The sequence below is a fragment of the Zosterops lateralis genome, assembly GCF_965231275.1.
Source record: "Zosterops lateralis genome assembly, chromosome: Z".
NCBI lineage: Eukaryota > Metazoa > Chordata > Aves > Passeriformes > Zosteropidae > Zosterops > Zosterops lateralis.
The window spans coordinates 72,122,215-72,148,164 of NC_139800.1; the positions used below are offsets into that span (position 1 = coordinate 72,122,215).

The following is a 25,950-nucleotide window of genomic DNA, read 5'->3' on the forward strand; positions in this document are numbered from 1 at the left end:
GGCAGTAAATAGGAGTGTCAGTAATGCAGAAGTCTGCATTTTGTGTGGTGGTGTTTCTCCTCCACCTCCCTGCCTGCAGCAGTTTTCAACCCGCCTGCTTAAGCACCTTTTGCAGCTGGAGTTTAATGGTGCATTGAGAGCTACCAGGAGTAAATGACAGCTTTCCAAAAAAAACTCAGAAGGGGCCTCGAAGTCTTTCTTGCCCTGCAGATTTCTTTCACTGGCAGAGTAAAAGAAGGAGGTAGAGTGCTTAAAATAGAAAGCTTTCTTTACCACAGCAGAATCCCACTGGAAACAGAGCTGTTATGGTGGTAGCTAATTCTGCCCAAGCATCTGGATGCTGTGCATTTGCACCAGCCAGTTGCTGAGCCCTAAAAACTGCATAGTCTCAGCATTGAATGTTTTACTTTGTCTCTCTTTTAACATTGCAATAAACTATCTTTTAATTTTTCTGGTTTTCTTCTCCAGCAAAAGTCCAAGGAGATGCCCACAGTGGCTGGTGCAGCTGCTGGAGCGGGCACAGCTGATTCAAGTGTAGTTGCTGCTGCTGACAAACCAAGTACTGAGGTTAGTAAACGTAGCCCCAGACAAAGGCTTCCTTTGCAATAATGTCTCAGAGGGTGCTTCTGTCTCTGAAATACTTCAGTTTCATGAAAAAAAAAAAAAAAAAAAGGGCAACTGCTGAAGTACTGTTACATCTTCAATGTATGTATGATGGTGGAAGGCCATCTAAAGGAAGAGGTAAAAAACAAGTGATGTGTTATTTGTGTTTTGTCAAATAGGACTGCTTTAGAAGCTAGCTTGAACTTATACAAGCTTAAAATCAGTTATTCCCTGTTTTCAGTTTTATCTGAATATAAATGTGTATCTACTGATATGCAAAGACAAAATATCTTGTTAATGACACTGGAGAATTGAGGTTAGAACCATTCTCACTGAAAATTTGGGAAAGTATATGTCCTGCTGAAAGAAAGCTTTTAGGTTGGTTTCTAAGAGTATTCTACAGATTCACCGGATGCTTCAGATTTTTTTTTTCCTTCTGTGTACACCTTGGTAACTTCTATAATGGTTTGCTTATGTTTTTTAGCCTGGTATGGATGAATCAGCACTTGATAACCTAATAGACAGTCTTGGTGGACCTGAGGAAGACGTGCCTACTACTCCTGTTTACACTGGCCCAGAAATTACGGTATTTTACACCTCACATTCCTATTTCTTAGAAGATTCATGTCTAAATTACATCTGTAGTTGCTCATTATTACGTTGATCCAGGACTTGTAGCTGTGATCTATGAAGAGTTAAAACAGAGGGTGCATAGTTACATTTCAATATTGGTTTTGTTATGTAGAAATGACATCATTTTGCAAATTTGTTGAAGAATGCACAGCTTTCTGAGTCTGAATGGGAGAGTCATGCGAGGAGGATTAGATTACAAGCTTAGTGGCTCAGTAAAACATGACAAAAATTTTGGAATTGATAATTATTTCAAAAGCAGTCAAGGTTTAGCAATACATCCTATGGTCTGAGACAGTGAAGTGGCTTAAATTAGGAATCTGGGAATGTTCTGCTGGATGATGAGCACTATTGAAGCAGGTGGGGAGGCATGTGCATGACAATAGGTGTTGAAAGACACTAGAGAGTGTCCTAGTCAATATTTGCATTTTCTTTCTGGCAGTATCACTGTAGGTAGCTCTATCAGAAATTTATTTCAGTAAAGAACAGTACATAAACATTAATATGTGCATTATTTTCACAGGAAGATATATATTCAAGATACGTGGAAGAATTGGGCAAACGGGAAGGTAGTCTCCCTCCAGAGTATGTGAAACTGTTAAAGGTGAATGAGTTAAATACTTTCTTCATGTGTATTTTTTGTAACATGGGATATTTCTGCTTCCCATTTACTACAAAATTAATTCTCATTTTAGAGCAAAGGATATGGCAAAGATGTGGTCCCACCGAAAGCAAATGAGCAAGATGAAGTAAGATCTTTTTTTAATATACTGGAAGGTGAAAGTAACCCAGGTGAAAATAACCCAGTTATCATTGGATTCCTAGGAATATATAAATGTTGCCTGTTCTCCAAAAGTCCCAGGCAGTGGGAGGGGGATGTGGGGTGCCAGATAACCTAGCTACTGATAATATTAAATAGAGGTTGGCACAGATGTTTTTCATAAAGGTGTAGGAATTTTCACAAAGCTGAAGCTGAAATAAGTCAAATAAATGCTTAGAGAAATATTGGGCATATGAATAACAAAAGAGACAAATACTGTGCAAGCAGGAGTCTCTCTGTAATGCCTTCAGCAAAGGCTAGTATTTCTACACCAGAGATTTCTGTCAGCCAGCATAATTTTACTGGTTGAGAAGTTTGACATACAAAAAATAAAAGCTTATCTGAGATATGAATCAACCAGTGGGGGCAAGCATCTTTATTTTTTGTTGTGTCAGGAACTTGTGGCAGTGAGGTCACTGTGTGAGTAATCGTGGGACACACTCGGGCTGTAAACTCAGCTTGACCCGTGATGATATTTGAACTTTCTTGTGGTCATAACTTGGTTTGCAATTCCTTGCTCAGAAACCAATGACGGATGATGAGCTTGCAGAGGCCCTGTCATCTGACTTCACCTGCAATGCTGCTTCTGCTCAGGAGAAGGAGACAAGTCTTACAGAGGTATTGACACTTCCCTTGCCATTGCATGCATTTATTGTGAGGAAAAATTGACACTGTTATCATAATATTTCATTTTAAAGTAGATAAAACTTCCTGCTTCTTTTCTATTTTTGCAAATTTGCCTGCAATTCATCTCACTTGTAGAAACCAAATAAAGAAGAAGAAATTGTGCAAGCACAAGCAGCAAGTTCAGTTAAGACCTCAGTTCCTCCTAAGGAGAAGAAAACAAAATCAAAAGAGGTATGCACAGTCCTTCTTTCACTGGTTACCTTATAATTAAAATTTACAGGGATATGCTGCTATTATTTGTTTTTGTTCTCGTATAGATGATGATCATTCTCATTTTCAATGTAAATCCTGTTTATTATAGAAAACATAGGAATAATGAGAAATGCCATTGCCCAGATTCCGTTGTGCCTTAAAGATCTGACTTTAGCACATCAGATGATTTTCTTTCTGGATTCTGCGAAATAAATATGGTATTCTGCGTATAAATGTGACTCTTCTCACTAGAGGAAGTAGAGTAGAAATATTAGTAGGGAATCTTTCTTAGCTCCATGATCTGTATTTAAAACTTGGATATGATGTAATTTTCCCATGTTTTATGAACCTTCTTGTTTTTCCTTCTGGATAGAGTGTGACCTTACACTTTTTCAGTTTGCCATGTCAAAGCATATTAGAATTGTGTTAGCTGACATTCTGACACTGTGGGTTTTGGGGAGTTTTTTACTTCCTTTTTTTTTCCTTCTCTGGTTAAGAAAAGCCCCATGTCTGACCAAAGCTGGGCAAATCCTGTCAGGTAATTTGGTGTTAAGGAAATTGGGTAAAGCCAAACCAAAATGACCAATCTGGTGCTGGCTGTTTTCTCCATATACAGCATAAGAATACGTAAGGTAAAACCCCGTGTCAGTTTAAAGAAATAATAAAATGATTTGCATATTTTCTTAAAATGCAGGAAATTAAAGATGACGCAATGGATGCTCTTCTTGATACACTTGGAGGACCTGAACCTGAACCTGAAGAAGATCCTACCCCTATTGTAGAGGTGTCAGAGGTAACAGGTCCCTTCTTTTTTATCCTGGCTTCCAAACTCTGGCTGTGGAATCCCAAGTTCTCTTTGTTAGACACTGGACAAATGTGTAAAATAACAAGAAAGTGATTTTGATATCAAAGGCCTAAGGAATGTGTGAGTCGTCATTGATTAAGAAAATGAAAAACATTAAGAATTCCAAATGGATACAGGTAGAGTAGAACATTGTAAAGTGATCTGGAAAATTATGAGCATATCACTTGTTTGCTAATGCAAGCAAGCATACATATATACATACATTCACAGCTAGATACAGGTCTATTTTGGTGGTTTTTTTTCCCCCGGCACTCTATACAATTTATAGCAAGCTTTTATTTTGTGCATATTTACTGTTTGATTTTTGACTTCCAGCATGTGTTCTCTTTTTTCCATCAAATGGTATTATCTTTCTAATTTGAGTCTTGCCTTTCACTCTCTTTTCAGAGTTTTGTTTTTCCCCAACAAATAGAATTTAAACAGTTACTCTCTGTTTGCATGTTAAGCTTTAACTTTTCCATTTAGCTTTGCAAACTCTTCTATAGCCGTAGTTAGAGCAGGTTTTTTCCTATCTTCACTTATATCTCAGAGCAAACAAATGCCAGGGAAATAGTAAAAAAATCTTCTGTTGCTGAGCTAAATTTTGATTAAAAAAGAGCTTCTTGTATTGCAGATTTAGTCAGTCTGGGCCTTCAGATAACTTAGTGGATTGCATTTCTTCATGAAGGAGACTCAGAGAATTAAAAACTTTGTTTAGGTGCCAGTGATGGAAAAAGACACAGAATTATGGTGTGTGTAATCAGACTGCTGAAATGCAAGAAAACCTGAGGTTTTTGTACACACAAAAATTCTCAAAGTGCCTGCCACAAAGACAGTTCTGAATACTGTCTAGAGTTTTTTTAGGATTTTAAATAATTTAGCTGTATTCACATATGGCGTTGAATCTTAAACCATTATTATTTTACCACAGACATTTATCAGGAATAAATTGAGGGATTTTAGTATCTTGCTACATAGAACAATTTCATCAGATGCCTGTTCTTTTGTACACAGTACGCAGAAGAATCCTGAGAGTGAAGTTGTCTACTTGAACTTACATGGGTTTTTTTTTTATGTTGTTTCTTTTTAAGGCAAAAGCCAAAGAGAAAAAGGAACAAAAGGCTGGAGAACATGATGATACAATACCTCCAGAGTACAGGTTAACGCCAGAGTTGGTAAGTTTTTCATATATCCATTGTTTTGTAGGCAGATTACTGTGACCGACACTTTCTTTCATTACAGAGAAGGAAAGATCACAGGGAAAACAAACTAAACTAGTATTTAATCAATGGCTTTCTCCTTGGTGATTTCTATATCTCTTATTGCTTCCTCTTCCTTTGTGGGCATCACTGTTTTTTCCAGGCACTCTGGGCAAAGATCTCATCTCATCCATGAGATTGGGTGAGTCTTCTCAAATGGCAAAGTCACCTATTCTTTCTCCAAGAGTGACAATCTCAGTTTTGTAAAATAAAATCCATCCCTTTGCAGGACTGCTCTTTGGTATCACTTCGTAATGTAACCTTGAAACACTGATGTAAAATGGTGGGAAAATTGTGCCTTTTTTTTTTTTTTTTTTTTTTTTTTTTTTTTTTTTTTTGATTGTTACTCAAAGTGATGGAGATTAGATTGATTCCAAAACAATGGCAGAACACCTTTTAGTCTCTTGTAATGTGCTCACATCCAACTTGCTTTTTGAACTACTTATCTGGCCATGTAAACATTCCCCATTATTTAGGGGAATTCCTGTCACTGATGCATTCTTGAGTATGTAATTTACTTTACATTATTTTGCTGGTGATTACTGAGTATGGCACTTCTTGTAACAGCAGAAGACGTCAATAATACTTCATTTCCTTCTAGGATAAAGATGGAAAACCAATATTGCCGAAGCCTGAAGAAAAACCAAAGGTTAGAAAACTGACAATATTGTAGGAGTGTGGCTAGATATCCTGTTTTCTCCCTCTCTGTCATCACTTCTCTCTGTGCCATGATGTAAGTCTCTTGGTCTGCTTGTGTTTTACTTCCTTGCACAAAACTCCCTGTGCAAGCCTCTAGTGGAAGTTGGTTTTATTGAAATTCACTTGTCTGTGAATGAAGAGCTCATGTAAGGAGAAGGTTTAGAGAGTTCAAGACAGGAGAGAGCTACAAAAATAATTGCTGACTCAGAGAAAGGCTGTATGGGGAATTAGTGTAAGTATTCTATAAAGGTCTGTTGGAACTGTTAAGGATAGAGAGAGGTGAAGCAGGAAAATCTTTTTGTTTCTCTTGCTAGTGATCAAATATAAAGGAATTTGACTGGAAAGAAGGAAAAAATATTGCTGTGGACATTTTCCTAACTACAAAGAACAACCTGGACTTTGCAAAGAGTATCCATTGTGGCCTAGGAAGTGCAAGAGAGCATTAAAATACTGAAAGGGACAGTTGCAAATAATGATTTTAAAGGCACAGGAAGAAAGCAAAGGAACTGTGCACTGAAGAAACTGAAGGCTCCACTTTGGAACTAATGTGAGCCAAGGAGTCCTGCCAAAAATTGGAAATGCACAGGAAATCTCTGCTCTCCTGACATGAGTGCGAAGGTCAGGACTAGTCTGAGTGCCTTCTGAGCAGAAATCTGAACTCATTCATACTATTCAGCGTTAAAGTGTGGAGGGAAGGAATACAAAAAGCTGGGAAAAAAGACATTTTGGTCTCTTAAAAATGTTTATGTCCGGTCTGACGTGTGGTTGTCGAGTGCTGGATGTTTGAGGCTGCAGAGAGCTCCTGCCAGGCCTCCCGTCATGAGCTCTGCTCTGGGGGAACTGGGCCCTGCTGCCAGGAGATAACCCTGAGACCAGTGAAAACAAAACCAGCCAGATGGGAAAGGCTGTACTAGTAGCTGGAAACCATCAGCCACTTGCTGTTCTTCCTTGATTTCTGGTGAAGGCAAAGTCCTTCCTTCGGGATTTCAGCTACTGTTTGTCTTCTGCGGGGCCTCCACTCTGCGTGGCCTTAAGTGTATGCAGTGGCATTAGTCTTGGGGAATAAAAGTTACTACCTAAATGCCTTTTCTTATTTAGTGGCTGAAGGAGGATTTCAGGCATTAGGGAAAGCGGGGCCTTACATGTTGAGACACTTTATAAAGAATTAGAGGCAAGGGAACGGGGGAGGGATTTCTCTCTCGGAAATCTCCTTTTGTGCATTATGAGTCTGCCCCCAAGCTGTTGAGGTCCATGCAGCAGGTGAATGGCCATCTCTGCTAGCAAAGATTTAAACATTTATCTCTGAACAGTAATTTGGAAGGTCGCAGGAGCTTCGGGTATATAGATGTAGGGATTTATGGATTGCAGAGGCCTAGTTCACACAGTGTCAGTAGATTGTAATATATCACAGGCAGCAGGAAACTAAAACTGTGTTTTTACTCACCAAAACATGCACAGTGAAAACCACTGAGTGCCAGCAATCAGTGGACAGGCTAAGGGAACTTCCAGGGAATTCTAGTTCTGCTACTAAATATTAGCATTTTCTTCATAATTAAGAGGTTGTATTTTCCTTTACAGTAGCCCTGTCTTGAACATCTATTCTCTATATTATGTTTTATATGTACAGTTCTTTACATTATATTCATTTATAATAACAAAGAAATTGATTCTGAGGTTTGAAAAAATAGAATTTTTTTCCTATTCTGAAGTGTGTTTTGTTGCACATAATTGTGAAAGGTTATTTCAGTGTAAGCTACAGATGTTTTCCTGCTTTCTGAGTAGCTGAAATACAGTTCTTAAAATAGTAAATTAAAATGAGACAGTGCGTCACCTGTGCCACTTTCTTGTTTGTTTGTTTATTTGGTTTTTGATTTTTTTTTTTTTTTGCAGCCTTTGAGTGAATCTGATCTTGTTGATGAATTTTCAAAGGATTTTGCCTGCCCTTCACAGCCTGCAGTACAACCTAAAGCACCAAAGCCCTGCAGCATATCCAAAGTATGTCTTTCTGGTTCACTGGAGAGGCTGACAGTGACAGTTTTGCTAAGACTGGGTAGTGCTACTGTTCTTTAAAAAAAAAAAAAATTCTTCTTCTTTAACTCTTCCTGTTACCTTTAGTGGAACATGCAGTATTGGAACTCAGCTTGTCATTGAGCATCTTCTGCCTTTAAAATTAGACTTTTCTTTCTCATTTAGTACTGTATTTAGGGCAGAGGGAAAGCCATTTAATGGGCACATTTTGTGTTTTCCAACCTGTTCACTAAAATACAGTGTAAATGGTTCTCTTTCAGAAGCCTTCGGGTTCTGTGTCAGCAAAAGCCAGTGAGGATAAAGTGGTCCCTTGTGCCACAGCTTGCACTGTGCAGTCTGCAGCTCCTGTGCCTTCAGTAAGTAGTGGAGCCCTTTCTGCTGGAGCAAAACTTGGTGTTTCAATTATTCGATGGTAGAGCATGTTGTCAGGATGCTTATTTCAGTGTTGCATGTTCGTCCTCCATAGTGGTAATCTGCAAAGGCTGAGTGGTTCACAAAAAAAAAAAAAAAAAAAAAACAAAAAAAAAAAAAAAAAAAAAAAAAAAAAAAAAACCCTAGTCAAGCACAAACTGAATGGTCAGTGCCCTTCCTCATAGAGAAAGCCAAACTGATAGTTCTTGTGGTATCCTCCAGCTCTTAGTGCCCTAAAGGGGATGCTGTTTGTGAACCTAATAGGGACTGCAGGAAAAAATAAAACCAGGTTTCTTCAAAGTAAAAATTGATTTTTCCTGTATCAACACCCATGCAGGTTGGTCCTGTGTCAGATGATGCACTGGAAGCCTTGTCCAGTAGCCTAGGAAAGAGGGAGCCTGATCCAGATGAGAAAAAGCCTGCTGTGGACAAAGTTAAGGTAGAGAAAAAAATCAGACCTCAAAAATAGACTGTTGATGTAATTACGTTCAGCGTTCCTCCATTTCCTACAGAGCAGACATTATGATTTCACTTTTTTTACAAACAAAATGTACTATTGAAACCAGTTCTGTTCTGCCTAGGAAGTACTAGTAGGATTTCAACACAATGAGTACACTTTCCTAATAATTCTGACTACTGCAGTGCAGTAGTTCCCTCAGTTTCTGGAAAGTGAGTTTTCTTGTATCCTTCTGCTGAACTGAAGCAGAATTAAGATGCACATAAGGGGTAGCACACAATATAGTCCTTTCCTTTTTCTGAAGGAACCAAATTTATGATGAGGGGTTTAAATTAGCAGTTATGCACAAAACTTTTGGGGTTTCTATATTTAAATAGGGATCCATAAGTAAGTCACTGAAATCCTGTCCAAGGGAATGCTGTTCATAGGCACCGTCTGAATGCCCCTGTGTGCCACCCTAAACCAGATGGAATTGGCTGGAGTCAGAAACCAGAAACTAGAGTCAGAAACCAGCCCTTCTGGTGGCTGGAATTCTGTCAGAAAAAAATTCCCAAAGTTGGCATTAGCCCCTTTTCTTAGTTGGCATTTTCCCAGCATGACTTGTATGGGGGTAATAATTTTTGAAGTGGGCCAGTGATTTCTCTCTTAAGCCTTCCTTTGCATGCAGCCCAGATAGCTGTTGAGTGGATTTCCAAAAATGTCTAGAATTAAGACTCAGAGGTATTTTTGATTTTGGCCCACCTTTGTCTATTCACTTAGCTCTGCTAACTTCACTGAAATAGGTACAGCCACTTCTGATACACAGAGGAAAAACAGGCAGGGGAATGAAGGCTTTCTCAAGAGAAAAATGCTTTCTTTTAACTTTCATGAGATTTGTATCTGGTGGTTGGATTGAATGAGAAAGACCAATTTGAATCAGAAGACTGGAGGCTGGAAGCTTGCTCACGTGCATTTCTGTGGGTAGTTGATTTTCTTACTGTGATTCCTATTTTTGTCTTCACAGGAGAAAACCAAAAAGGAACAACACAAAAAACTGGGTGAAGAAGAAGAAACAATTCCTCCAGACTACAGATTAACAGAAGCCAAAGTAATTTATTTAATGTGCTTAGTTTTACTTCCCTTTCATTCCTCAGAAAACATGTGGGTGAAACTGAGACTCCCGTTTCATTTTGGAGCAGTGATGTTTTGGTTCAGCCATTTTTATAATATCTAAAAATTCTAGTTTGTAGTTCCCACAAGTATCACTGCATGAGTGCATGGGCATAGAATTGGTTTAGATGCAGGTACCTGCATATTTATAATTCTATCTGAGATTAGTCCACCAGAGTCTTTCAGTAGCTTCTGGTATTTTAGAAATAAATAAATTGTGATTGGTTAAAGCTGTTCAGAAAACCTCAGAGACCTGGATATTTAAGTGGCACCTTGAGTAGCAGCAGCTGATGCTATAAAGGCTGCTGGTTTTATCCCTGTCCTGTGTAACACTTTCTGTTGCTTAGAGAATTCTCCCAGAGTGCTTGTATTGCATGGCTGTTTAAGGTTTAATGCAAGGGATTTTTTTTCTTTATAGGATAAAGATGGAAAACCACTCCTTCCAAAACCAGAAGAGAAGTCACAGGTAAAAAAAAGTGATTATTTCACCTCAAGTGAGTGTTTCGTTCATGACTTACCAAATGTCAGCAGGGTTGCCCAGTGTTAAGTTTAAAAATGGGCTGTGTTACCTGCTTACTTTTTAAGATATGAAGAGACGTATAATCTTTTTTTTTTTTTTTTTTTTTTTTCATTGCAATGGCAGCCTATGAGTGAAAATGATCTTTTGGAGAGTTTGACAGAAGGATTTTCCTGTTCTACATCACCACCTGCACCATTACCTACATCAACTGTAGTAAAAGTGAGTATATTAGAATTCTGAAATCTGGTTTTATTTTCAAGTTTTTTGAATAATGATGACATTTTCTGTATTTCCTTTATATAAAGTTCTTTAAATTAAATCCAATAGCTAAAAATTTAAACTACTTCTTGAAGTAAGTTAATGGAAGAGCTGGAGTTTAAAAAAACAAACAAATTAAAAACCAGTTATTTGACCTATCTTTTTACCAGTTGCTTGCACAAGTAGTGCTTTGCAGCTGAGGATTTTAAAAGTGTTTTTTGGGAATATTAGATGGCTTGGTGAAATCTTCATTCTTTTAGAGTCATGTTAAACCTGTTTGAACTTCAGCTGTGGTGAGGTTTAACCCAGTGGTTGAGATGGAGAAACAAACTGAGATGAGGAACAGTTGCATAGTGTGTATGTGTGGGGGCGTGTTTCAATCTGAACTAAGTAAAGCCCTCAGGAAAATTAAATCCTAGAAATCAGTGGCGTGGGTGCTGTGTTTTGGATGTGTTCTTGGATCTGATGAGTGTTTTCCTCTGGGTCCCGTGTGCTTTGTTCTTCCAGAAAAACAAGGATGCTGCCAAGCCCACGAGTTCCTCGGATGTGATCTCTGCTGCTACAGTTTCTTCAGTGCACTCTGCAGCTCCTGCACCTTCTACCTCAGTAAGAAACCTTTTCTGTAGGTCCTTAGCCCAAAATGAGGGGCTGAGTGATGAGGAGAGGCAGCAGCGTGATCTGTACAGTACAACCAGTGTCGACTGTTGTGGAATTTAATACTTTATTGCTAAAAATTACTATTGTGGAGAAGGAAAGCATTCTCCTGGGGGGGAAAGAAGAAAAAAATGAATGAGTGGACCTTCCATTTTCAACAGAAAACCACAGGCAGCACCATGACCACCTTTGAATACCTGGGGAACTTTCCTTTCTGGTGTTCATTGTAAAATTGCTCACACATTTTGATCCATACAGAGGCATCTTCTCCTGGTGCTCCCAGCCTGGCTTGGAAGTGGAATATAAATCTCCTTCTGCCTGTGATGGCTTTAAGGGCTTTTTTTCTATCCAGGTTCTGTATAAAATTGCAAAATGAATGGTAATTGCCAAATAATAATTCCCAAACAATTGCCAGTCATTTCTTGGATCTCTTCTCATTACAGCAGCTAGGCTTATTTATTGGAAAAAAAAAATCAAGTAAATTCTATAAAGCCCTTCTTGAAATTATGTTTTCTGCAGGTCAGAAATACTCTGTATTTCTCCCCAGCTATTGTGCTACACTGCAAGTACAAAGGGAGTGCTCTTTGTTCACTCAGGTTCTACAGTTCATTAGCCAGTACTTATAGTAGATTGATGAATTACATCATTTTTGCAGCAGATGTGCTTTCACAAATGTGTTTCTGCTTTGTTAGGGAGGAAAAGAGATGGATGAAGCCTTGGATCTCCTGTCTGATTCCTTGGGACAAAGAGAACCTGACCCCGATGAGAACAAACCAGTTGTGGATAAAGTGAAGGTAACAAAAGACATTCTGAAACTTGAACAATTTGGAAAGAGGGAGGGGTAGGAGGGAATAAACCAAATCAACAAAAAAAAAGCTCCCAAAGTCTTCAATGGTTCTCATATGCCCACAGGAATATATGGCATTGGGATTTTAGATGTTGTAAGAGTAAGGTTATTGGAGAAAAAAAATCCATGCTTTTACATATAAGTATATCAACCACTTTTCAGTCACCTGGATTATTTGTGTGTTCTGTGAAAAATCATGATTTGGTTAATATACTTTAGCCACTTGGAGGCAAGTTTTGAATGTTACAGGAGATTTGAAATAATTTTAGTTCAGTGCTTTTTATTGCCATTATTCTCATCCTTTTTTGGGTGTCTTCTCAGGCCTCAGTTTCTAAAATTGATTTTCTGGCTCTCTTTTTGTCAAGCTTTGGCTTTTATAACCACAAGTATCAAGTTCACTTAATTAGGCACATTTCTAAAGTTCCTTGTTTCTGCTGGTTTTGTCTTCATTTAGTCTTTCATAAAATCCTATAAAAGTCCTTCTGCCAAGAAGAAAATAAATTTCCGCATAATAGTAGTAATAAATTTTAATTTGAAATAGCTAAGATAAAATACATTATTGGGGGGAAAAAACACACCATATGCTGCCTTATCAATAAGTTTAGGCTAGAATCTTAGCTGGAGAAAAGAAAAAATCGATCCCTAAAATGTCTGCATTAAGAAAGACAAAAATGTTCTACAGCAGTCTGCTTAAAAACCTCCTTGTGGTGTTCTGTGTGGCATGTACCTCTGGTATGCTGCCAAAAATCAGAGCAGAATAAGTTGAAAAAATAAATGTAGTTTTTAAAACTTTCAGGCATGAAACACACTTCCTAGTAAAATTTATATATATGAGGGTTTTCTCAGTAGTTTTATAATTTTAAAGTGAAAAAGGATATCTGTCCTAAGTCTGATATACCCTCTGACTTGTTCATTGCTAGTATTCCTAACATGGGTATTAAAGTTGTTTAAAAACTAAATACTTTCAGGAAAAGGCTAAATCTGAACACAGAGACAAGCTTGGAGAGAGAGAGGAAACAATCCCACCTGACTATCGAAAACGTCTGGAGTCAGGTGAGCAGGTAAGGAAAAACTTCCCTAGATTTTATTTGCAGCAGTGGAAATTTGAGTCTGTCTGAGCCAGACTATCCTCTTTGGAATTACAAGTTGAATAAGTGAGTGTACTGTATTTAGATATTAGCGTAAGACATGGAAATATCCTTCAGTGAGAGTAGCTCTATCCTTGCATGCTTATAAGTAAAAAAAAAAAAAAAAAAAAAAAAAAAAAAAAAAAAGAAAATAAGAAGTTTTGCTCTTGCGTCTTGTTTTTTTCTTTTCCAACTGGGCAGTCTGAACAAATAAATCACTTTGAACTACTAAAGAAATCCATTTAGAATGTTGCAGGTTCATTGGCAATCTGTGAACATCCAGTAGTGCCATATGTAAATACTTGTATTTTAAAATTATTCTGTCCAGTTCAAAATGAGGATCTGCTTTTTTTCTTCCCTAGAGTAAACCAGAGAAGTCAACAGCAAAGGATGACGTGAAACGCAAAGGAAAGAAGGTAATATTTATGATGGGATTTATTGAAGGGTTTTTTTAATATTGATGATATTTATTTTGTGTTATTTTTCATACTGTGGGCTCTGATTTTGCTTCAAAGTTGTGTCATTGCAGGCTTAAGGGGTGATTCATTGCAAGTAGTCATAAATGTAGGAGGTAATGGGAACAGTAGTGGACAGTAAAACTTGTGAGGAGTAACTCTTCACATTAAATGCAGTTTTTATGTACAACTGAATTATGAATGTTCAGGAAATCAACCTCAAACTGATGTCTCTAACATATATGTGGAGTTCAGATGTGTTTTTCTTTAAGAAAAGGGGTAATTAATTAAAGCAGACATAAATTTCTGAACCACTAATTTGACTGTGGTAAGCTGGGTTGCATGTTTTGTGACTTCAAAATTAAAATTATTGCAGAAAGCTACAGATGACAGTGCAGCTATTGATGCCTTATCAGGTGACTTTGATACTTGTGCAAAGGCTCCTGCTACACCACAGCAGTCAAAGGTAGGACATTTTCTGCTACTAAATTGCAAAATAAACAGCTTTTCAGTCCTCACTTTTCTTTGCAGCAGCTCATTTTAGGTTTACAGGAAGCCTGTCCAGTTGCAGGGATTGTTTCACTTCTGGAATGGAAGTTGGATGTATTTTGCTGTATACTAAGTATTTGGAGAAAGGAAGGTTTGTGATGATTAGAGCCTTTTAGACAGGCTTGGAGAAGTAAGTTGAGCAGAGAAATGTGGTAACAGTTTTTAAGAGTGTTCAAAAACTGCAGAAATGTGGTAACAGTTTTTAAGAGTGTTCAAAAACTGCAGAGGCAGGGAAACCTTTGTTCAGTGATAGGAGGCACTGTATCACAATGGTTGTTAGCTGGAGCCGAGGCACAGTTCAAGAGGGTTTTGTAGAGAGAAAAGCAAGGAGCAGCAAAGACTTCTAGATGTGTTAGGAAAAACAGTAGAGTTGACAAGAAGAAGCAGAAGGAATGGACTGGAGAGGTCCTGCAACTGAGAAAAGGAGCAGCAGCTTTGAAACTGATGTTCAAATCAGCTGTATTCCTGGGAGGAAAGAGCTGTTTCCAGACAGCTCTTCTGGCCACTGCAGTGCTTCCCCGAGGGGCCTCCCTCAGCACAGAATCCTCAGGCAGCTGAAGACAGGACCACTGGTGTTTCAAGTGCTGTTTCATCTGCTTGTGAAACCCAGGGCTAAATCTGCCGCTGCAGCATTATTGCTCGGTAGTAAATACAAAATCTGCCCATCTCTACCAGGTTTTCCTGATGCAGTCTTCTGTCAGCATGGCCTGTGTTGCTGCCAACCCCATGCAAAAGATTGTGCTTTGGCAGATGTCAAAGCAGGTGCTACCAGTGCTCTATTCTCCTTGTAACTGTAATTACTTTTTTTCTTTGGAGTGTAGGGCAAAAGCGGAAAAGAAGCTACAACCACTAAACCAAACTCAAAGGATAAAGGAAAGCCCAGAGACCCTAAAACGGTAGAAACATATTTATTATAATACGCACAGTCATACAAGATGAGCAGCTCGATTTTGGATTTATATTGTTGTTTTGTGGGGAATTTTACATCAATAGGTTGAACTTGATCCATTTTTGTAAACATGCACACAGAAGAAAGGCATCTCTCTATTTCAAGGGACATTGGCAATAAACAGGGGCAAAAATTACGTATCTTTCAGACATAGTGTGGTTTGCTGAGGGGGGTGCTCAGTGCATGCTCCAACAGGTTCTCCTTCCCAGATTTGTTGATCTAAGACTCCCACTTTGCATGCCTATAGCTGTCTTGGGCAGGATCCCCACTACTTCTCTAATTTCTTGACAGTTTTGTGTAACAGCATCCAAAAAGTGATTAACAAGTACTCCTACAACCACGCCACAACCACCTCTGTGTCTGTATTAAAAAAAAAAAAAAAAAAAAATGGGGAGAAGGGGAAGATAAAGAGAGTTGCTTGGCTTTTTTTATCCAGAAGTACAGAAAATTGATTCAGGTCAGGGTCAAGCTTGTTCCATCATGTTGTTCTCACAGAGGATGTATGCAGTATATGCCTGATTCAGATGATTACGTCTGCTCTGGAAAGTTTACATTTCACATATCAGTGATGGGATTTCTGTTTGTTGTTGCTATTAAATCACTACAGGTACCTTTTGTCTGACCACAGAACTGGCTTGCAGTTCTCAGTGTCAAACTGAGGGGTGGGTGTCTTAATCTCCTCTTCAGGAGGAGCTGTGATGTGATCATTGATGTGGGTAAAAGGGTGTTAAGGAACAGGGATTGATAAGGTCAGGCACAACCCACTCAGCATGAAAGAAAGCAATTGATGGCAAAAAGGTGAAAATATTTGTATATAGCAGGAGTCACAAATACTCTTGCTACACTATCTATATTTCAAGTGCAGATTGTATTTTTGTCTGAACTGTGATTCTCAGAGTGTCATGTCACTGCCTGTTTTGAGGTTTTAGCTTGGTTCAGTTCCTCATTGTCTCATCCACTCTTTAGGCAAAGGGACAGTCCTCCAGCAGCAAATCTGAGAAGCAGAAAACAAGCTAAACATTAACCTTACCAGGTAAGATTTCTTCTTCCCAGTTCCCTGGGTTACCACACAGACAATTTCATGTTTGTGGATTAAAGCTGAGTTTTGCCAGCCAAACCAAGACACAGTTAAAGCTGCTGCTAAATCAAAATGCTTGGCATGATTTTGCACTTCAGTGTTCCCAGGAAGGTTTTTTTCACACCTTTTATCCATTCAATTGGTACAAAACTACTTTATGTACCTCAACTCCTTTAGGCTGGTGAGATTCCAAGCATTCCAAGGGTTGAAGTGCTGCTTCCCTAAGACATTTTCACAGAGTATATGAGGATCCCCACCTGCCTCCCCCATCAGCTGGGGGTTTTGATCTTTAGGATATTGACCTTGTGTCATTACCTCTGCTCTGGACTCATCTGGAGTTTTAGTTCCCATAATTCTTCCCAGATCTATGTTATGAGTTTTATTTCTAATTAACAGAAAATGAGCAGTCTGACTTTATGTTTTTGTTTTCTTTTCTCTCTGCCAGGATCCTGCTGCATCGTGTAAAATGTCTTTTTTCTGTTGGTGGATGATTACTCTTGAAGAACAAAAGCTGATGCTAGAAGCACATAGTTATTCTGGGTGGTTTTTGTACAGTGATAGTTGCTGCACTTTTTCTCATCTTTCCTTTTTCCCCAGTAGCAGACTCAGGTGGTTGGTTTCTTTCCCCCAGCAATTCAGTTTATTAAGACTCATATAGTCTGACTTCTTTGTAATTTCCTTCAGCAGTAAGGGGGAAAGAATGCTTTCTATATGCAGGAAATATATTGCATCAATGAAGAGCTATGCCAAAAAAGAGAAAGAAAAAAAAATCTGCAGACTTTTGCACATAATCTCCATATAGTGCCTGTAAATCTCTGAAGAGTTCATATGTGCTAGCATTTTTTAATGTTGCAGTGAATGCATTAAGTATTCTGGAATATAGTGAGCTTTAATTACCCTCAGCCGGGCTGTGCAGCCTTCTGCATAGGCTTCTTCCTGGTGGGAAGCTGCAGGCCAACTGTGGGGTGAAAAGAGTGAGAAAGAGTAAGAGTGCTAAAGAGTGAGAAACTGGGGATTAGCCGCTTCTTCCAGCATGTCTGAACATCAAGCAGGTATTTGGGATGCTGCCTTTAGCCATAGGTAAAACACACTAGGGCAGGACCTTCTCTTTTTTTTATTATTACCATTACTTCTAGTTGTATCTGTACTGTTATCTCATAATTTCAGGAGTCTCCTGGACTGGACAAATAACAAATATAACAGCTACCAATACACAAGGGTGAGGAAGGAAAGGAGGGGCACAAGCCTCAGCAGTGATCAAAGCTCAGGTCCAGGGGCAGGCTCCTTTTTATCTTATTTTGCACTGTTTCTAGTCCTCCTGTTCCTGGCATGCTGGCAGGGAACGTGGGGATGGGGCTGAAGGTGATGCTGCAGAGAACCAAAGCCCCATTTCTCCTGCTTCCTGCAAGGACAGGCACGGCCAGACGCCTCTCGCGGGTCAGCTGCCACAGCCCTGGGCTGTCACCACCTCCGTGGGTTTTCTTTTGCCTCCCTGCCCTGCAGAATGTCCTTTTGCACATCCTGACACGTGTACAGCTCTGCTGTGGGCTGGCAAAGGGAGGCCACTGGCAGCAGAGCCTGGGGTCTGCAGGCAGGGACGGCACAGGGACTGAAGTTGGGGATATTTAGACTCGTGACTGTAGTTGCAGTCTGCACCGTGTCACTCCAATAAAGTTTTTAAGGATGCACTGTGCCCTTCCTGGCTTCTTATTTATCACTGCTGCTTGTTAGGCAAAGCCTAGAAATAATAATAATAATTAAAAAAAAAAAAAAAAAAAAAAAAAAAAAAAACCACAAAATACAGTATTGCAGGATCAACTAGGTTGGGAAAGACCTTTGAGATCATCAGATCCAAGCTATGACCAAACACCACCTTATCAACCAGACCATGGCACTTGGTGCCACATCCTGCCTTTTCTTAAACACCTCCTGCAACAGTTGAGTCCCCCACCTCCCTGGGCAGCCCCTTCCAGTGCCCAGTCCCTCTTTTCTTTACATGTTGCTGACACCCCCCAAAGCCTTCACAAGCACAGTGAGACCCTGCTACAGTGTTTTTTTGCCTCTTTTCCTTTGGACTTCAAAGCTACATTGTAGTTGACCTAGACCAAATCTTGCTTGTGGATTGCCACTGTGCTGGGAGGCAGCTGGAAGAGCAAGACGTAAGTAACTGAAATTTACTGTGCCCAGATAAAGGCACAGTAAACTCACAGGTCCTGAAATACCTGTGTGTGAGGTCACATCTCTTCTGTTGGATGGCTGCCGTGCATCTGGGAGAATGGGCACATTGGAAATTAAAGGGCGGGGAGGGAGTATTAATGAGGCTCTGGGATGCTAGAAAAGGCCACTTAATTTTCCCTCAGAGCTGAGAAGTTAAATGCAGAAAGCAGAAATGCCATTCACTGCTCACAAAAAAAAAGACTGCACAAAAGGGGACCAAAAAAAAAAAAACCTTAATCTGAAATCACCTGCAAATTGTTTTTGTCAAATTCCCCTTTTGGCCCTTAAAATGTTTTAAAAGCAGCAGTCGGTGGTGCTTGAATAGCATTAAATGTCACTAGTGTGGCACACAGCTTTCTCAGAATTCCTGTTTTATATATAGATATACGTATATATAAAAAATACATGGAATTTGCCATGAGCAGGAGGAAGTGGTGATTTCTGCAGGATTGTATCAGAGCTCTTGGCTCTCGACAGTGGTACAGGATGCCTTCCAAACACCCATGAAGAGGGTGAGGACTCCTTGGCAGGTTTGATCTCCAGGTGGGAGAAAAAGGAGGCAGAGTCAAACACTCGGGATTAGTTCTAGATTATGATTTTTTTTCCCTCCTCTGTTAAAATTCCAACTCTTTTGGCACATCCATGTGGAAATCGAGACAGGCTGGAACCACAGAGGAAATAAACAACAGGGACTCAATGTCAAGGGTGTATTTGCAAGAGCAAATAAATCAAGTGCCCTTAGGCACAAATGGCAATTAACTGATATTGGTTAATTTTAGTACAGAAATAAGAGTTTTCAGCAGGTAAGCAGAGCAGGCCATTCACAACTGCCTTTAAAAAAAAGAAACTCCACCAATAAAAACCCAACTTCCAAGATTTCAACCTCGCTTTCTTGCGACTGGATGTGGCACTCCAGTGCCTTGGTCTGGTTCTCAGGGTTATGTTAGGTCATCAGTTCATTACCCTGCAGGTGACAACGAGGGCCATCGGGGGTGACCGAGTGTCCCCTGCAGTGACAAGGTCCGGCGTGGGAACCCCGCTGGCCACGCCCCTTTCCCGTTGGCCACGCCTCTCCGCCCCGAAACCGCCCCCCCTCGGCCGAGGCTCCGCCCCCAAGCGCACTTTGCTCTTCTCATTGGCCGGTGGCGTCCTCTCACCGCCTACCGCGACCTCTCATTGGCTGGGTCGTCTCCTCGCGCCGCCCCCGCGGTCTCCCATTGGCTGCGGGCGCCGCTGTTGTTTTTACTCCTGTTATTACTGTAAACAGGGGCGGGCGGGTGTCGCCTGCCGGCTCCGGTCACCTCTTACTTCTCGTGAGAAAGAAGGTCCGTCCTCTCTTGTCCGCTGTCCCCGATCGCTTGCCGGAGCTCGATTCTCGGTCCGTGCCCGGGCCATGTCCCTGCGCGGCGGCCGCGGGCAGCCCGGGCTGCCGGCGCTCCCCTCCCCGGGCACGGCCCCCCTCACGCCGCCGGCGCTGGGCAGGGGCGGCCCGGCGGGCCCGGACAGGTGAGAGCGGCCGGGGGCAGGGAGGGGGTGGCTCTGTCCGCCCGCCCCCCGCGGGCCGTGGGCACTTTGGGGATCCGCTCCTTCGGCTCCCGCCCCGCCGGTGCGGGAAGGGGCGAGGGGCATGGGGGCACTGACACTGACACCGGCACCGCCCGCAGGCACCGGCACAGCCCGGAGAGGGGGCGCGGCGGGCTGCCCGTCCCGCGGCTGTGGCACTCGCTGTCCCCGGAGCCCCCGGCCTCGGAGTGTCCCCCGGGCTCGGTCTGCTCCCAGCCCGCGGATGCAGGTGAGGGATGGGGCTGCTCCTGAGGCGGTCCCGGGGGTGCTGGAGGGGGCTCGGGAATGTCTGGGGAGTGCTTGGCCGAGGGGTGGCGAGGGGGTGGAGGCGGGGGAGGGATGGGCAGTGATGGGCAGGAGCTCATACCTGCCCTCCCTGCGGCTGAGCCCGGAACCGCCCCGGCGGGAGCTGCCCAGGGGGACACGCGGCATTCCATGCGGGACCGGTGCTCCCAACGGCGCTGCCGCCGCCCGGCTGGTGAGGGGCTCCCCGCCCTGCCCCATCCTGCCCGTGCCCTGGGCTGGGGCCGGGACCCCGATCCCTACCCCGGGATCCCTACCCCTGTCCCTTGTTCCCGCAGGATTGGAGCCGGACTCCCGCGCACAGCAGAGCCGCACAGCCATGCAGGAAGAGTGAGTGTCCCCATCCCATGTCCACCCCCGCTCCCTCCCCTGCTTCTCCCGAGCGGCAAGGCCCATCTCAGCCTGGCTGGGGCTGCTCATCCGGCTGTGATCCCCAGTCTGTGTCTGGGGGTGACAGCCTGGGCTGCTTGGGCGGGTGCGTGGATGTCACCTCCCATAAACCCCGCTTCTGCTCTCCCCGCAGCTTCCAGAAAACCATCCCGGAATTCGGGAGAGCTCTCAAAGAGTAAGTGAAGGGGCTCTGTCCCTGCGGCAGGACATGAATGCTAGGCTGTCCCCGTGCCCCAGCTGTCCCTGTCCCAGACCCAAAGGCCAGATTGTCCCCGTGCCCCTCCTGGGTCCCACTCAGGCCATTGGTGTTCGCTCAGTGCCTAGAAGTGCTTTTGTCCCAGGTCCTTTTCGGGAGCTGTGACAGCCCTGGGGAGGTCTTACTGCACCCTGAGGACCCAGGGGATGGAGGTGACAATGGCAGAGGAGGGGGACACAGCGGTCCAGGATATCTGCTGTCATTTGATCCTTTCCTTTCCCGGCTCTTGCAGCAGGAAGCTCCTTCGCCAGAGGATCCACTCCTTGCCGGCAAGTGCTGGAGGCTGTGCAGGATCCTGCCGAGTCCCTGGCCGCGCTGGGACGAGGAGGATGGAGCCAGGAGAGGGGGCAGGGCTGCGCAGCACCTCTCACCCCCTGGCTGTCCCACAGCAGCTGGAAGCCAGCCCGGTTCTGAAGGACATCTCTCAGCTCCAGGTGCGCAGGGACAGAGTGCAGCGGTGCCAGAAGGAGCCCGAGGATGAGGTGGGAGGGAGCAGCCAGACCTGGGGTGTCAGGGAGGGGCCAGAGGGGTTCTGACACCATGTTCTCCCCACTGCAGGAGGGCTTTGTTCCCAAGAAGCTGCAGAGGCTGGGGCAGCGGAGCCGGCTGCACGCCGGCCATGGGGCTGCCAGGAGAGACCCTCTTGCCAAGAGCCCTTGCACACCAGAGCTGCTGGTGAGAGAGGCTGGAGTGCTCGAGAGGGCACCAAGGATGGGTGATCCTGTTAGCGTAGGAAAGAACACACAATCACAGACTGATTGGGTGTGGTGCTTTATTGAGAGCTCTGGAAGCTGGGGGTCCCCCAGACCCAGATCTTGGCTTCGTCCAATGTTCAAAATGAATACAATTTTATACTTTTCTTGTTACATAAGGATTCATGTTCATCATTAAACCCCATTGTCCCATTGATTCTACCCAAGGAAAAATGATCCTTGTGATTCTTGCTTAAGATTCTGGTTTGAGAAAATAATCATATATAGTTATCAAACTAACATTACAATTAAGAATAATGTCATTTATTGTACTGATGATTGTACAGGTACAGCTCCTCCTCACCTAACTTTATTCTCAAGGCCTATGTCCTTTAAGAATCACCATTGTCTCCCCTTTCTCTCCCACTACCTAAGCAAAGTTATACTTGATTTGGTTAAAATAGCATGGAAAAACATCCTGGTTGCAGTGAAGCCAGTGTCCCATTCTCTGGGCCCTGCTACCTCAGAAATCATTTTAACCCTATACTGTCAATCCTGGGGCTGAACACATGGGAGCTGCTACTTCAACCTCCCTGGGTGCCCAGGAGACTTGTGGATGTGGGAGATGGACAAGCTTTGGGGTCGTGGGGACACCCTGACTCCAAACCTGGAAGGCACTGAGAGGTGGATGGACCTTGGGTAGAGGATCCGTCCCTGCCTGGGAGTGGGAAGGAGCTAGCAGGACTTGTCCCCTTCATGATCTCCTCTGACTCTCCCCCAAGTCCCCCCAGCTGCTGCCCTGGCAGAATGATGCTACTATGCCCCAGGGGATGGAGAACCTGGTGACCACGCCAGTGGTGAAGAAAGAGGAAAAGCTGGTACGTAGTAGGTTTTGGCAGTGAGCAGAGTCCCACAGTCCCCTCTTGGGGTCTCTGCAGTGGGGTCTGGGGCCACAGGTCCTTGGGGTGGGGGCTGGTTGGTAAGCAGCACCAGCCCTGGTGCTGGGGACTTGGCAGACTCCCAGGCAGCTGCATGGACTCTCCCCACAGCATCCAGGGAGGCACAGCCAGTGCCGGCAGCTCTTCTGCTCACCCTCGGAGCCCGGCAGTGTCCCCAGGCCTGTCCTGAAGCAGGGACAGCCCTCGGACAGGGACACTCCTGTCAAGGCCAAGTGGCAGGGAACAGTGGCTGGCAGCTGTGACCAGGAGACACCGATGGAGCTGGTGGGTGATGGGGAAGGTGTGGGTGAGACCCAGCCTGTCACTGGTAGGACTGAGCCATGCCCTGGCTCTGCCAGAGCCCCTGCTGACATCTGGGAGTGAGACTGGTTGGTGCCTCCACAGGGAGTGTGGCTGGAGCCTTCCAGGTCTGCCCTGCTTGAGGAGATTGAGAACCTGCTGGCCAGCGATGACCAGGAGCTCACTGGGGACTTCTCCAAGGTAGGGGCAACAAGGATGGGGTGGGTCAGGGGGTGCTGCCCCCATTATTCTGAACAGGGATCATCATTACAACCCCACACTGCTGCGAGAGCCCAAAGCGAGCTGGTGGCCCTTGTCTGGGAACGCGGGGCTGTGCCTTCCCAGCCTGCAGCCCCTGGAGTGGATGACAAATCCCATCACTGCTACTGTGGTCCATCCCCGTGGCACAGCCATGTGTATCTGCCCCTTCTCCTCCCAGGGGTGCAGAACTGGCCTCTGTGGACTCCTGGGCTGGAGGGACAGATGCCATCCCTGGGAGGTGCCCCTGGGACGGGGATGACCCCACAGCCTGTCTTTTCCAGCCTCACCTCCTGCCGACGGTGGAGGGGAAGGACCCGGGCTTGAAGTACATCTCCCCTGGCACGGTAAGGGCACAGCGACCCTTCTCCAGCCCCACCGAGGGGCTGCCTGCCTGCTCTTCCTCCCCTCTCTCCCCTCCTGCCCCTGTGTGTCCCCTCTTGGTGACGAGCTCCCCCCGCAGCTGGCAGCGGTGCTGACAGGGCACTTCAGCAACTTCATCGAGAGCGGCATCGTCGTGGACTGCCGGTACCCCTACGAGTATGAGGGGGGCCACGTCAAGGTCAGAACCCCCACATGCCCCTGGGGCCGGGAGGAAGGTGGTGCCTGAACCCCACCCATCCTCAGAGGTTCTGAGCCCACCACGAGGGGTTGAGCATTTCCCCAGGAAGTGCTCAGACAACAGGGATTCAGGATCCCCCAGGATTTACTGAGTACCCTCCAAGAGATTAGGCAGTCCCTCCAAAGATACTGAGCTCCGAGAGGGGAGTAAAGCAGCTTCCCCAGAGGTATTCTGAGCCCCCAGAGGGGTTGAGCAGGTCCCCATGAAGAGTACTGAGCTGTCCAGAGGGATAGAGCAGCCCCATGAAAAGTGTCAAGCCACCCCTAAAGGGTTAACTCCCAACTGGAAAGAGGAACATGATGGTGGGGGAGGCTGGGGAGCACCATCCTTGGGTCCATGCAGAAAAGAAACTGGAGGCAGAGGGAAAAAAGGTGCCTCCTGTCCCTTCCCAGGGCGCTGTCAACCTGCCACTGCAGCGGGACGTGGAGGCATTCCTGCTGGAGCAGCCCATCGTGCCCCTGGACGCCAGCAAAAGGGTGATCATCATCTTCCACTGCGAGTTCTCCGTTGAGCGGGGGCCCAAAATGTGAGTAATGACATGGGGGGCACATTGGGATCTGCCAGTCCCCCAGGCACACCTGGATCCCCTCACGGTGCTGATCCCGTGGGCTTTCTCTGTGTCACAGGTGCAAGTTCCTGCGGGAGAGGGATCGGTCCTGCCACGAGTACCCCCGGCTGCACTACCCCGAGCTCTACGTCTTGAAGGGGGGGTACCGCGAGTTCTTCTTCCAGTTCCCGGTGAGTCCCCGCCCGGTGTCCCCTCGGTGGCAGGAGGGCGGGAACTGTGGGGGGCACAGTGCAGTGGGGAGGGACAGCTCTGGCTCTGAGCATCTTCCCTGTGATGGAAAGGGATTTCCAGGGCCGGGGATGCTGGGTTTGGCCCGGGCCGGGGGCTGCGCTGCGGGAGCTGATGGAGCCGTGGATTGCAGGGTCACTGCGAGCCCCGGGACTATCGGCCCATGGAGCACCCGGCGTTCAAGGAGGAGCTGCGCAAGTTCCGCGGGCAGAGCCGACGCGGCCGGCGGGTGCTCGTCACCTGCGGGCGGGACCTGTGAGCGCCCACCGGAGGAGCGCTGGAGATTGTAGGCTGGGTTCCCTCGGCCGAGGATGAGCCTCACCTTGGTTTGGTTTGTTAGGATGGGTTTGCACTGGTATTTAGCGTTAAGATTGGTTTTGCGTTTGTTTATTGTTACAAATATTTTTGTTTATTGTCATAATTTTTTTTGTATTTATTTTTATAAGTACTTTTGTTTGTTTGTTGTTATAAATATTTTTATGTTCGTTGTTATGAATATTTTTGTGTTTGTCAGTTGTTAGGACCGTTTGTTACAGTCTCTGTTAATAAACTCCTATTGCAGGAGAACCAACACGGCTCCTGAGCTCTCACTGCCCACCCCAGGGTGCTGCAGGGGTGGGAGCCCTTGACCCGGAGCTGGGGGGACGGGCAGGCTGGTCTGGAGGGCTCTGGGGTTTGGGGATAGGGACAGTTGCTGGCAGGGGACAGGGCTGGGGTGGTGGCTTCCCTGGTGGTTCCCCCAGGGACAAGGTGGGTGGGGCAGGGGCAGGTGTTGGCCCCTTGGCTGCTGCTCCTGGATGGTGTGGTGTGAGCGCTATGGCCCTGCACCCTCATGGGACCCTCTTTCCTGGACATGCTGGCCTTGGCAGGACACCTGGGACATCAGGATACTCTTTTCTTAAGGGGTGTCCTGAACTTTGCAGCACCCCCAGTGCTGGGACACCCAGTCCTAAGGGGAGCCTGGACTCAGTAGGACTCTCAGAACTGTGGCAGCCCCATTTTGGGGGTCAGTGCTCCTCAGGACACTCAGGAATATTAATCCCCAAATTCTGAGATCCTCCTGTAGTGATTACACCTCCTCTCCATGAGATATATCCCCATGGTGGTGGCACCCCTTGTGAGTGAGGCTGGACTCATCAGGATCCCCAAGGCCATTAACACCTCATCTGCCTGCCTGGGACTCCCAAAGCCATATTAACTCTCCTTGTAGGGGGTCTTCTGGCCTTTGAAGGATCCCCAAGGCTGGGGCAATCATTCTTTAGGGGAGAGGGCACAGTGGGACCCCCATGGCTGTGGGATCTTGAAGGGATGGGTGTCCTTAACACAAGGGCCCCCCATTCTGTCCCTGGCAAGTGGCCACTCAGTGCCAAGTGCTTCAGTCACCCTTGGGGCACCCATC

The 25,950-nt window shown here is 44.8% G+C and overlaps 2 protein-coding genes across 6 annotated transcripts in view; both read left to right on the top strand.

Annotated features, from left to right (window-relative positions):
- Window positions 1–18,205, top strand: part of CAST (calpastatin) — a 50,874-nt gene extending 32,669 nt beyond the window's left edge. For 2 of the 5 annotated variants that reach the window (XM_083883694.1, XM_083883696.1), the window contains exons 8-30: window positions 469–567; window positions 1,088–1,189; window positions 1,757–1,837; window positions 1,929–1,982; window positions 2,576–2,671; window positions 2,816–2,911; window positions 3,627–3,725; window positions 4,868–4,951; window positions 5,637–5,684; window positions 7,625–7,729; window positions 8,023–8,118; window positions 8,511–8,612; window positions 9,634–9,717; window positions 10,198–10,245; window positions 10,423–10,518; window positions 11,065–11,163; window positions 11,904–12,005; window positions 13,027–13,119; window positions 13,548–13,601; window positions 14,017–14,106; window positions 15,006–15,085; window positions 16,105–16,171; window positions 16,662–18,205. In XM_083883694.1, the coding sequence (XP_083739820.1) occupies window positions 469–567; window positions 1,088–1,189; window positions 1,757–1,837; window positions 1,929–1,982; window positions 2,576–2,671; window positions 2,816–2,911; window positions 3,627–3,725; window positions 4,868–4,951; window positions 5,637–5,684; window positions 7,625–7,729; window positions 8,023–8,118; window positions 8,511–8,612; window positions 9,634–9,717; window positions 10,198–10,245; window positions 10,423–10,518; window positions 11,065–11,163; window positions 11,904–12,005; window positions 13,027–13,119; window positions 13,548–13,601; window positions 14,017–14,106; window positions 15,006–15,085; window positions 16,105–16,162 (1,866 nt within the window). In that variant the 3' untranslated portion in view covers window positions 16,163–16,171; window positions 16,662–18,205. The remainder of the gene's footprint in view (window positions 1–468; window positions 568–1,087; window positions 1,190–1,756; window positions 1,838–1,928; window positions 1,983–2,575; window positions 2,672–2,815; window positions 2,912–3,626; window positions 3,726–4,867; window positions 4,952–5,636; window positions 5,685–7,624; window positions 7,730–8,022; window positions 8,119–8,510; window positions 8,613–9,633; window positions 9,718–10,197; window positions 10,246–10,422; window positions 10,519–11,064; window positions 11,164–11,903; window positions 12,006–13,026; window positions 13,120–13,547; window positions 13,602–14,016; window positions 14,107–15,005; window positions 15,086–16,104; window positions 16,172–16,661) is intronic. The other 3 variants (XM_083883695.1, XM_083883697.1, XM_083883698.1) reach the window with 3 other exon arrangements.
- Window positions 18,206–19,373: 1,168 nt separating this feature from the next.
- Window positions 19,374–25,118, top strand: LOC310922561 (uncharacterized protein; the record flags this gene model as incomplete). The annotated part of the gene is made up of 13 exons (XM_083883191.1): window positions 19,374–19,939; window positions 20,098–20,225; window positions 20,578–20,629; window positions 20,823–20,864; window positions 21,178–21,379; window positions 22,420–22,515; window positions 22,687–22,860; window positions 22,981–23,076; window positions 23,418–23,480; window positions 23,597–23,695; window positions 24,148–24,281; window positions 24,382–24,493; window positions 24,685–25,118. 13 exons carry the CDS (start codon window positions 19,374–19,376, stop codon window positions 24,808–24,810), a joined length of 1,890 nt encoding a protein of 629 aa, XP_083739317.1. The 3' UTR covers window positions 24,811–25,118.
- Between the last annotated feature and the right edge of the window lie 832 nt (window positions 25,119–25,950).